A 14,884-nucleotide genomic window follows, 5' to 3' on the forward strand; every position below is an offset into this window, starting at 1 on the left:
GCTTTACTTTTTATGAAATAGATCTTTTGAAGATTATTAAGTACTGAGATTAAACAGAATTCCACAGGCTCTGAAAGTACTTTTAATGAAGGAGTTTTGGGGCGGTTTCACTGATAGCAATATTATTAGGGAAAAAAATTATCGTTTATTTAGATGGCTTGGTCTTCCTTAATAGCTTTGTGATTTTGAGCTATGTAACTCTAACTTTTGAGTGTCCCTACTACCTGAAAGCTCACAGAGTAAATTTGGTGCAACAGAACTTTAGACGAAGTTATAGAATTTACCAGCCTTGTGTTGCCATGGAAATGCGTACATTTTCAGTGATTCCATGTACCATTTTGTAAGGAAAATAAACCATTTGATTCTAGAGCTGGAATTGCCTTTTTTTCTTTTTGATTCATCTGAGTGAAAAGGGCACAGCTTTGGCACAGCTGTTAATATACTGCTTTGGATGCCTGTATCTTATTTTGTATAGTGCCTGGGTTTGAGTCCTGACTCAGTACCCAATGACAGTTCCCTGCTAATGTGCACTGGGATGCAGCAGGTGATGCGGAGGTAGTTGGGAACTTGCCACCCACTTTGGAGAGCCACATTGCATTTGGAGCTGCTGGCTTTGGTATGGATGTTGTGGGCATTTGGGGAGAGAAACAGTAGTTGGAATATCCATCTCTGTCTCTGACTCTGTCTGCTTTTCAAATACAAATAAGTAAATAAAAGCTAATACAAAACTAGCTAAAAGTTAAAAAGAAAAGGTTATTAACTGAACTGCAAATTTATGAAGACAGTTTTGGCCTGCAATAAATTTTGAATTCTGCTACATCCAGATAAATGATTTTTTTGTTCTAATTTATTTGGTTTTGTAAATATTTAGTAATTTTTTGGTAACTTATTTTTAGGTACCAGAATTTATTATACTAAAATTTCTTTGCAATCTGAAAGCATGTTAGTAGAAGTATTGGTGATGTGTAATTGAATCGTAGGTACTGAGATCATATAGCTATAGGGAATTCCTTAAAGGAGCTTTTCTTGAGTTTTCATCAGCATTGAAAAAAAAACACAATTTTCTGATTTAGAGAATGCACATAAAATAACCAGCAAGTTAACACAATTGTTATCATTTTCTTTCAGTACTTCATTAACATTTCAGTGTAAGTGAATAGCAACATTTGAGAAGAGATGCTAAAACTCTTTTACCTAGAAAGGAATTGCTTTTTGTGACAGGAAATTTTCTTAGTTTTTTAAAAGTTGAAATACAGTAAAGTACATCCATTAAAAAATGAACAGATCTCTGGTGGGGGTGTTTAGCCATTAAGAAGATGGTGAAGATGCCTGCCTTCTCCCTCCTCCTCTCCTCCATCCCTCCCCCCCCCCGCCCATGACCTGAGTTCCATATCTACTTCCAGTTCTTGAGCCCAGGTTCCTGCTAATGCAGACCCTGGGAGGATGCATCACCCTGGTGATGACTAATTGGGTCCCTTCCACTCAACATGGATAATATTGATTGTGTTGCAGCTCCTGGGTTTGGCCTTGGCTGCACCATGGCTATTGTGGGCATTTGGAGAGTGAACCAGTGCATGGAAGCTCTCTTTTTCTATGCTCTTGAATAAATAAATAAATTAAAAAAATTGTAAAGTGCTAGGAAAATCAGTCTTCAGGGCATTTCCATCATTCTCCAAAGATTCTGTGTTTGCAGTCTGTCCTTCCCTTATCTGTGGTCACAGGCAGTCACTGATGTGGAAAATTGTTTTTAAATAGCATTATATGAGTCAGGTCTTTGCAATTCTCATTTCAGTGTAAAAGGCTAATGGTTAAGGAAGGGTATGGATTCTGGAGTGTGAAGCCTGCATTTGAAAGTTGGTGCCATTTTGTGACCTTGGGGAGACATTTATATTGCTTAAATGTGGTTTCTTTTTAAAAGGATAATAATTGTTCACTCCTGTAGATTAAACTATGTAAATATGTGAAATTGTAGCACCTTGTGACATAAAATGGAAGAATAATTCATGGCCAATTTTAGAAAATTTGTTAGATTTGGAGCTAAATTTTGGGAATTATGAAGCCCAATATGTTCTGCTTTAACCTGTGAAATTTTCTGGCCAATTGGATAGCTAAATAAGTTTCTTGGTCGACATCTCTCCCTGGATTGTGTTGACTTAATTTTCTGTAAGACCAATGTTGGAAATAATTCCACTTTGGATAATTGAAGCTGTTAGATCTTGAAATGATTTTCTGAGCAATGCCTAGTATGTAGGTGACATTCACGTAGGAGATTTAACTGGATAATTTGTACATATAACTTAATATAAATACATGATGTAGATTATTTTTGTCATTTATCTCATTTTCTCTTGAAGTGGGACCCTAGAAAATCTGTGTGTATGTGCACGTCTTTGCGTGTGTATGTGGTTTTTTGAGTTTTGATTTGTTGGATTAATAGTTTCCCATTTTCCTCCTCTATTCCCACAAAAAAATTTTTGTCTCATCTCTTTGCATAATTTAAATGCTTTGTAAATAAAACAAGCCTATTTTGTAGTCTTCATACATGTGGGACAGTAAACATTTAATACTTTGAGCTCTTTTACATGGACTTATTGTAAAAGCGGTGTCTGATTCTTAAAATATGAAAAAGTTATGGTTACAGACATGGTTTTTATGGTTTAAGCCATGTAATTCTTTCAAATGTGTCTGATTAATGGATTATACATAATTTTTCCTAAATGAATAAGCATTTAATAAGATTTCTGAAAAATGATATTCTACATGCATGGTGAAGAAACATGTAGTAAAGACTTGTTCTACATTTCCAAATGTATATTCTAAAAGTAGTGAGGATTTTTTTTAATACAGAAATTCAATTACCTTAAGTGTGTTCTTAGACTCAAACTATTAAAAAATAATTTGGTTTTAGGTGATTTTCAATTGGTAGCTTTATTTCTTATGGTATTTTTTTTGTCTTTCTATAGGGCTGAAAGACACACAGAAGTCTTCATGGATATAGTTGATACATTTAATCATTTAATTCCTACTGAACACTTAGATGATGCCCTATTTCTAGGATCCAACCTGGAGAATGAAGTCTGTGAGGATTTTAGTACAAGTCAAAATGTCTTAGAGGACTCGCTGAAGAACATGCTCAGCGATAAGGATCCTATGCTAGGATCTGCAAGTAACCAGTTCTGTTTGCCTGTTTTGGATAGCAATGATCCCAATTTCCAGATGCCTTGTTCAACAGGTAATTCTTACTTTTTTTTTTTTTTTTAGTCTGCAATTTAAAATAAAAAGAATTTTGAGCAGCTTTTTTTTTTTTTTTTTTTTTAAATGACGAGGGCAGTGAATTTAGGGTACTTTCCTTTAAATTTAGATCTTCTTTTCCAGGCATCAGAATTAGAAGTTAAACTAAATTTTGTTCTAAGAAATATGGAGTTACCTTTGAAGCTTCTGTGGAGGTATAGGCAGGGTGACCATATAATTTATCATCTAAAGTGGGACACTTTTGAGATTTATAGGGAATGCTGTTAATAATTACATCATTACAACAGGTGAAAATTGGGACATATTTTCCTAGGCCTCTTTCAGTCAAAGGGAAGACTGAATCAACCTCTCTCAGTGTCTCTCCCAGCCAGTAGGATTAAATATATTGTTTTCTCCAGTTTCAGATGCTTTGGTATTTTATACATGTATCTCGACCAGAGAAAGAGCTCTAAACCTTTGCTAATTTAGTAACCACAGGACACACGTAATTATGATCAGTTGAAATGAATCTAGTCCTAATTGAGATGTGCTGCAAAATGCATATTAGATTTTGATGACCTAGCATGAAAAAGTTATAAAATATTTCATCTCTTTTTTTTTTACATGTTGAAGTGATGTTCTGGATATTTTTATTTAAGTGAATTATTAATACTAATTTCACCTGTTTCCTTTTAACTTTTTTAAAAAATGCTTTTTTGAAAATAAAGATCACATATATGCTTTGCATTCTGTTGGACAGCATTGTTTTAGAACCTGTAAATGAAATAGCTAAAAGACTAAGGAAGGTAACTCTGAAGGGCTAAACTATTTTTATAAGAAGGTGCTTTGGCATTTATGTTAATATATAGAAAAAGATACAGTTTTTCAGAAACAACAGAATTATTACTATAAATTTTGAGGCAATTAAAGGCTTTCCCTCACCATTCTCTAGTGTAGTTCAGATTTTATGTGATGTTGGTTTTTCATTGACTGTAGACTTTTCCTACAGTAGTCTTTCCAGTATATTTTTTTTCATATTTTCTGCCTAATATTTTAAATTTGATGTAGTAGTACTTAAAACTTGGTACTTAAATTTAATGTAGCAATACTTAAAATTTGATTTGATGTTCACCCATAAATTAGTCAGAAACTCTGCCTTAAGACCTCAACACTGGCTACTAGGAATTTTCATTTTAACAGTAGTGAGGTCTTTTGCATTTCTTGCTAATGGTGTATGCCTGAATTATTTGCATTGTGTTGTGTTATTGCATAGGTTTACTTTGTTTTTGTTGCTGTATTCTAAATGTTTTAAAGCTTGAAATTTTGTTTTATGTATGCATTGTTTAAGTTTTTTTACTTTGGTTCCTGTGTCAGTCCAGTAGTTCTAATTCTCTTTATTACTAAGCATTTAACAGTGTTTGATTATCTGCACACTGTTTTGCAGTTTAATCTAAGATCTGAAAAACCATTGATTTAATATGTGAATTCTTGTTGCTGGAACTGCATTTCCTTCAAGGTTGTTATGTCTGGAACTGGCACATGTATCATCTTGTTAGACATTTTTACTTAAAAAAATTTCAATCTGTTAGTAATATGGTCATTCCTACTTGGTGTCCTTTTTTTCAAACTTGATTTCTGTTGATATGAAAAGTTTTTATTGATGTGAAAAGTCTTTAGTTTTGGTGAATGTTTTCTTTGCTAAGTGAGGACTTACAGCACCTTTGTTGAAGTGTCTAAAATAGTTTGGAGGTATGATTTCTTAATACTTATGTATGATTCTACTGCCTTTTAAACTTTATTGAAGAAGTTAAATAGAATTACTTTCTAAATCCTTATATTAAGACTTGTTTGCCACTATTTATCTAGGTTCTGTAGCAGAGCTGTTTGTATTAATATATGTGAAGTAAAGGATTTTTAAGATACATAAGGGCATTTGTAGGGGAAACTTAATAAAGCTGTTTTGTTTAGGATTATTTAAATTTCACTGGTCCATCAGGCAGGGGTTTTATTTTGCTTCAAAGTTGATTTTTGCCTTTTGTGATTGCCTAATTTGGTAAAAGGCCCACACATTTTTTATTGAGAGTAAACTTGAAAAGAGAGTAATATTTTAATTTTTTCTTTTGTAATAAAAAGAGAAGTTGCAAGGAGGAAGAATAACAATGAAAATTCTATGTGGACAGTAACATTCAGCTATTCATAATTTTAGGCTTTTGTTATAAATTAAAAATGACAATTCTTAGCCATTTTTTTTTATAATAATTGTCTTAGCTGAAACTAAGCAGGGATATGATCCTATCTGTATTCCTCATGTTTCTCAGGATATTGAAAGTTAGACACAGTGGTTATTTTGTAGCTTTTTGACAGTGTACAAAATTAACAAACAAAATAACTGCTGTCTTGTTCTTTGCTATACTGAAATAGCTTGGTTTGTGCAGTTGCCAAAACCAATTTTTTGACCTAGTTGAATGGCTTGCATTATATTTTACTGCTTCCAAAAATAACACAGTAGTTTTAAAAATTATAAAAATAAGGGAGCAAGTATTTGATGCAGCGTTTAGATGCTGTTTGGAATTGGAGTGCCTGGTTCAAATCCTGCCTCTGCTTCTAATTCTGGTTTCCTGAAAAATTGAATCCTGGAAGGCCACAGGTCATAGTTCCAAATACTTGATCTCTAGCACCTACTTGGAGGCCTGGATTGAGTTCTAGGCTACCGAATTCCATCTGGCCCAGCTCTTGGCTGTTGGGCATTTGAGGAATGAACCAGTGGATGGAAAATTCATCTCTTCCCCATTAAGTTAAAATGAAAATAAATAAGTAGAAATAAGAATGCTACGTGGAAGTTTACTTATAGCACTTTGTCAAATGCACAAAAATTGAATTATTTCCACTTAAGAGATAGTAACCTGTAGAGTCCTGACTTAGGCACTAGAGTACTTGTGATTCTATAAAATATTACTTTGTCTAACTGCAGTGTTTGCATATGTATTTTGATTTGCCCAGTAATACATTTCTTGAATTCATTGAGTTAGGAAAGTCACTAAGTATTGAAAATATTTTATCTCCGTGATCAACCTATTTTTTATTCTAAAAAATCTTACTATCATATCCTTAAAAATTTTCCCAAGTAATAGATTCAAGATGCTGAATATATTGTTTGTGTACCACTTACGAAATGTATTCAAAATCATTAAGATGCTATTTACTGACTTTATCAATATCATTAAGAAATGTTTATTTCTGATTTTATAAACACATTTCCATTTTACATTGATAGCTATGCTTCATATATATGAAACAATCTTGTTTTTACAGTTCATTACTTTAAATAGTACATTGTAAAGTTCTATGGCTATAAAACAGATGTCTTTTGCTAGCCACATCATGGCTTGCAAAATCATCATTCACTAAATTAAAAAAAATTCCTCCTGTAGCATGGTTTTTGGAGATAAATCAAAGCAAAAAGTCTTTGAACTCTTACCGAACCCCTGTATATTCAGTGAGTTGATTTATATTGTGTACTTGTGTATTTTTTTCAACTGTAAAGTAAAATATGCTAAAACACAATGTGATAACTGCCTTACATATGTCATTGCTGTCAGATGACATCAGTCATTGTTTACTTAAATAATTTCAACTTTGCTACTTTCCTTCTAAGCAAAGTATTTTAATACATGTTGACTGATTTTACAAGCTTCTTAAAGTAGCATAATTTTACAAATGCCCTTTTTTTGGCATGCAAAACATTTTTAAGTAACATATAACAATTGTACATATTTATGGGGTACATTGCTAATAATTTGATATGTGCATACAATTTGTGATGTCCAAATCAGAGTAATTAACATTTCTCTCTCCTTAAACATTTATCATTTCTTTGTATTGGGAAGCTTTGAATACCTCTCTTCCAGTTCTTACGAAAGCACGTAGCTGTGAACTATTGCCCCTTACTGTGTTGTGGAACATTCAAACTTACTCCTCCTGTGTAACAGTATTTTGGTCCTTTTATCCAACCTCCCTTTAGCTCTCCTCATCCCTACCCTTACCTTTAGTGACTACTGTTTTACTCTACTTGTATGAAATAACTTTTTTTTTAGCTTTCACATGTAAGGCAGAACTTGTATTTGTTTCTTTGTGCTATACAAATTTTTAACTTTTAATATTTCTGTAGCTTGGGTTGCTTCATTAGAGATAGAATTAATCTGCATAACACCTGAAAGATTATATTGTACTTGATCTGGAGAAATGATTGGTGTCCTAGTGTGTCACTGAGATTCCTTTAAAAAGTATTTACGAGTTTTATGGGTTCATACTTTATACTTGACAGCATTTTCAATAAGACAGTACCTTGAACTAAACACAGTAGCTCTCTGGTCCAATAAAATCCAGTATTCAGATATTATTGTATTTCCTATTTGTACATGTTTAAGAAGGATGTAGGGAGTTATTTGTGCAAATCAGTTCCATCTACATATATAAATTCATTCTGTATTTACACTAGAGTCCTTTCACTATTCTTCTTATTCTGAGTTACTAGTGTGTGTTAATTTTTTTTTTAACTTTTATTTAATGAATATAAATTTCCAAAGTACAGCTTATGGATTACAATGGCTTCCACCCCACCATAACTTCCCTCCCACCCACAACCCTCCCCTTTCCAAACGTTTGTGCTTCAAGAACTTTTTAGGTCACTGATTTTGAGAATTGCGTTTGAACAGGAAAAAGACAAATTTAATATATGAAAACTGGTCATGCAAATGTGATGAAAATACATTTAATACTGTTAGGACTGTATATACTCTTAGTTGGATGTTAGAGAGGGTTAACTGGCCTCTTAAGCTCATGCATAACCTTTAAGAATAAAACTTCATTTCTAAAAGATTGATGGTTGATATTTGCTCTTTCAGGTTTTACTCATGTTTATGTGAAAGTGGAATGTGTTTAGAATAGAAAAAAGGCAAAGATTTCATAGGATTAAAGATGTAATTTAGTGGAGAAGGAGAAACGCTGGAAGGTGGAAAGAGTAGGACTTAACAGCTGACATAAATGTTGAATGTTTGTCCTGCTGAACAGGAAGGTAATTTCTTAATGGATAAAAGGGAAAGACCTAGATCCAGTAAGTAGCAGTTAGAGGGAGGCAGAGTTTGAGTGGCTTTCTTGAAAATAGGATAATAGATTCCCAGGGAATATGGGACTTAGACTTTTTCTGGATGTTACCCTTCTACTTCCTGGGTATTTTAGTGGAGACGCAGGCATCAGATGATTGTTTTTGTTAGGTGACGTTTTAAGGTTTGTTCCAATCTAAGGTATCTCTGAAACTTTTTTTTTTTTAAAATTAAAAGTTAGTCTATGTTCATTTTAGTTTCTAAAGTCTTATTTGTAGGCTTGATGTATTTCATCGCTTCTTTAAGTAATATGAAGTATAACAAAGCACAATGATGGCTATGTATGTAGCTTTCACTGCTTTTAATTCTTTCTTATTTCTTATGCTTTCTCTGTGTGATAGACTGTTATTCAGTTCTGACATTTCTCATGGAGTTTGCCAGTTCTTCTCAAACAGGTAGTTTTCGGTAGCTTTTGCTACAAGTCATTCTTAATATCAGAAGTAGCAGTTGAACTCAGAGATAAAAAGTAAGCCTTTTTTTTTTAAATTTATTTTTATTTTTTTTGACAGGCAGAGTGGATAGAGAGAGACAGACAGAAAGGTCTTCCTTTTTGCCGTTGGTTCACCCTCCAATGGCCGCCGCGGTTGGCACGCTGCGGCCAGCGCACCGTGCTGATCCGATGGCAGGAGCCAGGTACTTATCCTGGTCTCCCATGGGGTGCAGGGCCCAAGCACTTGGGCTATCCTCCACTGCCTTCCCTGGCCACAGCAGAGAGCTGGCCTGGAAGAGGGGCAACCGGGACAGAATCCGGCGCCCCGATCGGGACTAGAACCCGGTGTGCCAGCGCCGCAAGGCGGAGGATTAGCCTAGTGAGCCGCGGCGCCGGCCAAAAGTAAGCCTTTTAACACAGATACTAGAATACCACTTTCTAAAGAGAAAATGTAGAGGTTAGGGAATTTGTTGCTGAAGGCCAGAGGGTTCCAATTTATGTTTTTATTTTGTATATTCTGTGACTTTTCTGTTATACTTCTACTTGGCTTCTATTTATTTTTGCTTTCCTTATCATAATATAAAATCAAGTGAGTGTGTGTGTGTGTGTGTGTTTAATGATTTATTTATTTATTTTGAAAGTGTTAGAGAGGCAGAGGCAGAGAGGGAGGGAGATACCTTCCGTCCACTTGTTCACTCCCTACATGGCTGCAGTGGCTGGAGCTGTGCCGAACTGAAGCCAGAAGCCAGGAGCCTTTTCCAGGTCTCCCACGTGGGTACAGGGGCCCAAGGACTTGGGCCATCTTCTGCTGCTTTCCCAGGCTCTAGCAGAGAGCTGAATGGGAAGTGTGGAGCAGGTGGGACTTGTGCCATATGGTATTTGGCACTGTAGGTGGTGGCTTTATCTGCTGTGCCACAGTGCCAGCCCCATGTTTTATTATTTTTAAAAGTTTTGTTTATTTGGGAGACAGAGCAACAGAGAGGGAAAAGGAGTGGGAGAAGGGGAGGGAGAGGGAGAGAGAGAGGGAATGAGGCGGGGAGAGACAGAGGGAGAGTTGGGAGAGAGAGGGAAGAGGGAAGAGAGAGGGAGAGAGAGAGATCTTTAATTTGCTGATTCACTCCCCAAATGCCTGCAGTAGCCAGGGCTGGACCAGATCTCCCACATGGGTGGGTGGCAGGATCTCAAGTGCTTGAGTCATCATCTGCTGCTTCCCAGGTATATTAGGAGGAAGCTGGATTGGAAGTATGGCATAGCCAGAACTCAAACCAGGTACTCTGATATGGGATGCTGGAGTCCCAAGTGGCAGCCTAACACTGTGCCACAATGCCTGCCTTGACCATATATTCTTTTAATTTAAAATGTGAAATAAAATTAATCTTATTTTCATCACTATATCCTAATATCTTTTAATTTCTTCCTTTTAGTGCTTAAATTCATTCCATTATTCTTGAAGCACACTGCTTATTTCACTTAAGAAGAAACCCCAAACCAACAAACCTTGGACCAAGACTATAATACATGTTTTAAAATTTATTTGAAAGACAAAGAGACAAAGATCTTACTTGTATACTTTCCAAATGCTTGCAATACTGGGCCTTGGCCAGGCAGCCAAGAGCCCGGAACTCAGTCCTGAGAGTGGAAACAATCCACATACTTGAGCAATTACCCACTACCTCCCCAGATGTTTGATAGTAGGTAGTTGGAATCAAGAGTGGATCTGGACCAGCTCTCTGCTGTGGCCTGGGAAAGCAGCAGAAGGTGGCCCAAGGATGTCACACATGGGAGACCTTGTACCCACATGGGAGACCTGGAAGAAGCACCTGGCTCCTGGCTTCGGATCAGCGAGTTGCGCCGGCTGCAGCGGCCATTGGAGGGTGAACCAACGGCAAAAAGAAAGACCTTTCTCTCTGTCTCTCTCTCTCTCACTATCCACTCTGCCTGTCAAAAAAAAAAAAAAAAAAAATTTTGTTTTTCTATTCTGTTAAAACAGATCCTCATCACCTAGCCTCTCAAAGTTTGAGCATATTATTATTTCTACTGAATCTAATGTTTTCCCTGGAGATTTGTCTCCCAGTCTTCTGTCACTGTTTGTTCCTCTCTGGGTTTGTCAGTTTCAAGGCCTATTGTACAATTTTTACTGTAGAATTTTATTGCCCTCATTGGTTAGAGCTGTTGCTTTCCTGTATTTCCTCCCTCTATATCTGTGCTTTCTTGGCTGTGCTTTTATATGTAATACAAAGTTGAATCTCACCTCCACTTAACATGTTAGGACATAATTTCTTAGCCTTCCAGCATCAGGTGTTGCTGATGGGTTGCCTGATACACGATGCTTGTTGCATTGTTAAGTGACCTTCCTTCCATCTTAGTTTTAGGATCTTGTTTTTTGTTATTCTGAAATTTCAGTGGTGTGTCTGAATTTATTTAGCCTTTTTTTTTTTTTTTTAAAGATTATTTATTTGTTTGAGAGAGTTACAGACAGTGAGAGGAAGAGACATAGAGAACAGTCTTCCATTGATTCACTCCCCAGATAGCCGCAACAGCCAGAGATTTGCCAATCCAAAGCCAGGAGCCAGGAGCCTCTTCCTGGTCTCCCATGCAGGTGCAGGGGCCCAAGCATGTGGGCCATCCTCCACTGCTTTCCCAGGCCATAGCAGAGAGCCGGAGTGGAAGTGGAGCAACTGGGACTAGTACCGGCGCCCGTATGGGATGCCAGCGCTGCAGGTGGAGGATTAACCTGCGCCATTGTGCCGGCACCTGGATTTAGGCTTTTACTCATTTTTCTTTGTACTTGGTAGGCCTTTTCAGTTTCAAGAATGATCTCTATGGGAAATTTTCTTTTTTTTTTCTCTGCAACTCCAAGTAGACATATATTGACTCATGTTTCTTAACAGTTTCATCTTTTCCATTATTTGTTTACATCTTCTAGAAAGTCATTGTCAAATTTTTCTTTTCTTTGAATATTTGATTTTGATAATTTTCATGTTTCTAAGAACTCTAACTTGTTTTTTTTTCATATAATTTTAAGAAGCATTCTAATGTTATAGGGTAATATGAATCTGTAGTCCTTTTCTTTTTGCTTTGATTTTTCCCATGATATTGCATGTTTTCCCTAAATGTTTAATTATTTTTGGTTGTTTATTGATGTTTAAAATGGAGAGAAATAGGAAACTTAAGTTTTTCTGTGGGGTAAGTGGATGTTGGCTAAATTGCTTGTAGTTATTTTTGGGAACCTTTATGTTCGAGAGTGAGAAGTACTTTATCATTAAGTGGTAACCGTTCTGTTTCCTGCAGTTCATTCAGTTTCAGTTTAAGCGAAGATTTTCTTGCTTGAAATTCAGTGTGTAGTTGTAAGCCTTCTGAGTAATGGAAGTTGGGGAAAGGAATGGGGTTGACCTTTTAGTATTTGAGCCTTCACTTAATTCCTTAAATGCAGCCCAAATCATCCACTTATTTTCTCTGTTTCATTTCTGGAGATTCTAAAAGTTTAAGGGACAGGGCTGTTCCCCTTTATATTTTAGCTCCTCTTATTTTGGAGCTATGACTCTTTCATGTTGTTTCATTAATTTTTTGTTTTCATCTTCCAGAAATATGTTGAAATCTCTCTTCTGTTTTTAGTCTTATTCTCGTTGTGGTTAGGGTTTTTATCTCTTAGTCTTTTATTCTCAATTTAATGGTATTTAGTGAGGAAGAGAAGATAAAAGATGTACAAAGTTTACAATATCGATTAGTGACTTTGAATGATGTCACAGTAAATACAGAATTTCTGATCCTTTTTAATTCTTAAGTATTTTGGAACTCTGGTCATTGCTATCTTTGTCAGGGCTGAGTTCTCTGTAGCCTGTTTGTTTCTTCCATGGTCAGTTTGCATTTGTTTTCCTGCTTTCAAGATCATTTTCACCTGTTAGCAATATTAATCTTGTTTGTTTTGTGTTAGTAATAAAACTGTTAGCAAGCTTCTCAGAATTTATAAGTGTGTTAGTAAGTATTTTCTAGAGAAAAAGAATCAACAGGGTGTCTATTCATGTGTGTGTTTGTGTATTTTTTTTTTTTTTTAAGCAAAGGATGTTGATTGATTTTTAAGGACATGGTTGTACCATTGTGGAAGTTGTCAAGCACCAAATCTACAAGGTAGGCTGGCAGGCTGGAGACCTAGGGAGGAGGAGTTGATGTTCAAAGGCTGTCATCTGAATTTCCTCTTGCTCAGGGAACTTCCATCTTTTGTCACTTCATGCCTTCAGTTTACTCAAGGCACTGCATGCACTATGTAGGGTAATGTGTTTTACTCCTTGGTTTAAATGTTAATCTTCTAAGAAACACCTTTACAGCAGCATTTGAATTGGTTGTTTAAACAAATATCTGGATATTTTGACCTAGCCAAGTTAATAAAAAATTACCCATCGCAGTAAATTATCAAAGTCTCCAATGTGTTGTGAGGAAAGAAGTTTTAATCTCAGGAGTTTTCAGAAAGTGGTTTCAAGGTGAGTTTGCAGACAAAGGCAGCTTATAAAAAAAGTCCATAGGTCTTTTCTCACAAGGAATTTTATATATAGGAAGCTGATAAACTAAGTGAATGTGTATGTATGTTAACAAGTACTGTACTTTGCTATTACTATTTCGTCAAATCTTCACAAAAACCTTATTTCATGTTTATAGATACTATTATTAATCCCAAAACTGAAATACTGAGAGTGGCTGCTTTTCCAAGTTCACTAATAAGTCAGTCACATTTTTTGGATTGGAATAGTCTTAAATTTTTCTGCTTCTGAGTATGTGATTGTTGTTAAAAATCAGGGCTCTAAAATGGTTCCCAACTTTCATTTAGCTTCATTGTTAGCAAAATTAGGACTCCCCCCACCCCATTTTTAAAAGAGCAGAATGGGATAGTTCTCTCCCCTTTTGAAGAATGTATGTGTTTGTAGCAAAGATTTATGACTGCCTGAAATGGCTGTTAGTTGTTAAAGACCTTGGGCAGAGTGTGAGTCACTAGCCAGTGCTTTAATCATTCACGAATGCTAGAAGGGTGCTTTAAGGATATATAATGCCTTTAATAATTGCCAACAGGTAGATGTGTTTAAGGCTGCCATAAGCCTTCTTTATTGGATAAAGTATTAATTCAGGTTGGAATTGTTAGGTTTAAGAAAAAAAATCTGACCTCCTTCCCTCTGTGTGGCATAGTTGCTAGGTTGCGCCCATGTGAGCACTGGTTTCTGTCCTTGCTGCTCCACTTTCCATCTGCCCCCTTGCTGATGGCCTGGGAAAAGCAGTGGAAGATGGCTCAGTTGTTTGGGCTTCTCCCACACACATGGGAAACGCAGAAAATGTTCTTGGTTCCTGGCTTCAGCCTGGCCCAATCGTGGCCCTTGTGGCCATTTGGGGAGTGAACCAATGGATGGAAGATCTCTATCTCTCCCTCTCTCTCTCTCTAACTCTTTCACATAAATAGATCCTAAAAAAAAATTAATTTTTGTTAAAAATCTGAGCTTTACTTACTAATGTTTATTTTGTGCTAGGCAATAGATGCACGGTGTTCAGCAAAACAAAAGCTCAATCCTCATAGAGCATAAAGTTTGATGTAGAAATAATTTTTCTTCTGATATTTCTAAGAATGTCTAATATAGCTAGTTAGTATGCCATTGTTCTTGAGTGTCCCTGAACTTAGGATATGCCAACAATGCACAGTCCTGACCACTTTTTTACTGGACCATTTCTTAGGGTTGTGATCGCAACAAGCAACCTTGGGAGGCGAAATATTGTTTACTCTCTCACCTCTACTTCTAACCTCAAAGAGCAGCTTGCTTACTTTCTCATTCTCGCTGCTTATCCTAGACAAAAAGCAGGCTCTGTTATTGCTTACTATAAATGTGGTTAATTCCACACAGTTCCTGTCTTGTATTCCAACCCATTGTGGTAGGCATCTCTAGGCACACCTATGTTGCCCCTGTGGAGCTCGAGGGAGCAGGGGGAGTTGACATAAAATCATGACTATACTGTTAGCTGTGCTGCAAATGTTAAGATTTCTTGGTTTCTGACCCGGTGTTCTCATGCTTTCTGTCAGAAATCA

At 36.1% G+C, this 14,884-nt stretch overlaps 1 protein-coding gene across 4 annotated transcripts in view; it reads left to right on the top strand.

Moving 5' to 3' along the window:
- Positions 1-14,884, top strand: part of PHF3 (PHD finger protein 3) — an 85,923-nt gene that overhangs the window by 9,137 nt on the left and 61,902 nt on the right. For 3 of the 4 annotated variants that reach the window (XM_062186325.1, XM_062186327.1, XM_062186326.1), the window contains exon 2: positions 2,964-3,232. The exons of the other annotated variant lie outside the window; for it this stretch is intronic. In XM_062186325.1, coding sequence (XP_062042309.1) covers positions 2,989-3,232 — 244 coding nt within the window. In that variant the 5' untranslated portion in view covers positions 2,964-2,988. The remainder of the gene's footprint in view (positions 1-2,963; positions 3,233-14,884) is intronic. 4 annotated transcript variants of the gene reach the window in all.

Source organism: Lepus europaeus, chromosome 3 (genome assembly GCF_033115175.1).
Source record: "Lepus europaeus isolate LE1 chromosome 3, mLepTim1.pri, whole genome shotgun sequence".
In the NCBI taxonomy this organism is placed as follows: Eukaryota; Metazoa; Chordata; class Mammalia; order Lagomorpha; family Leporidae; genus Lepus; species Lepus europaeus.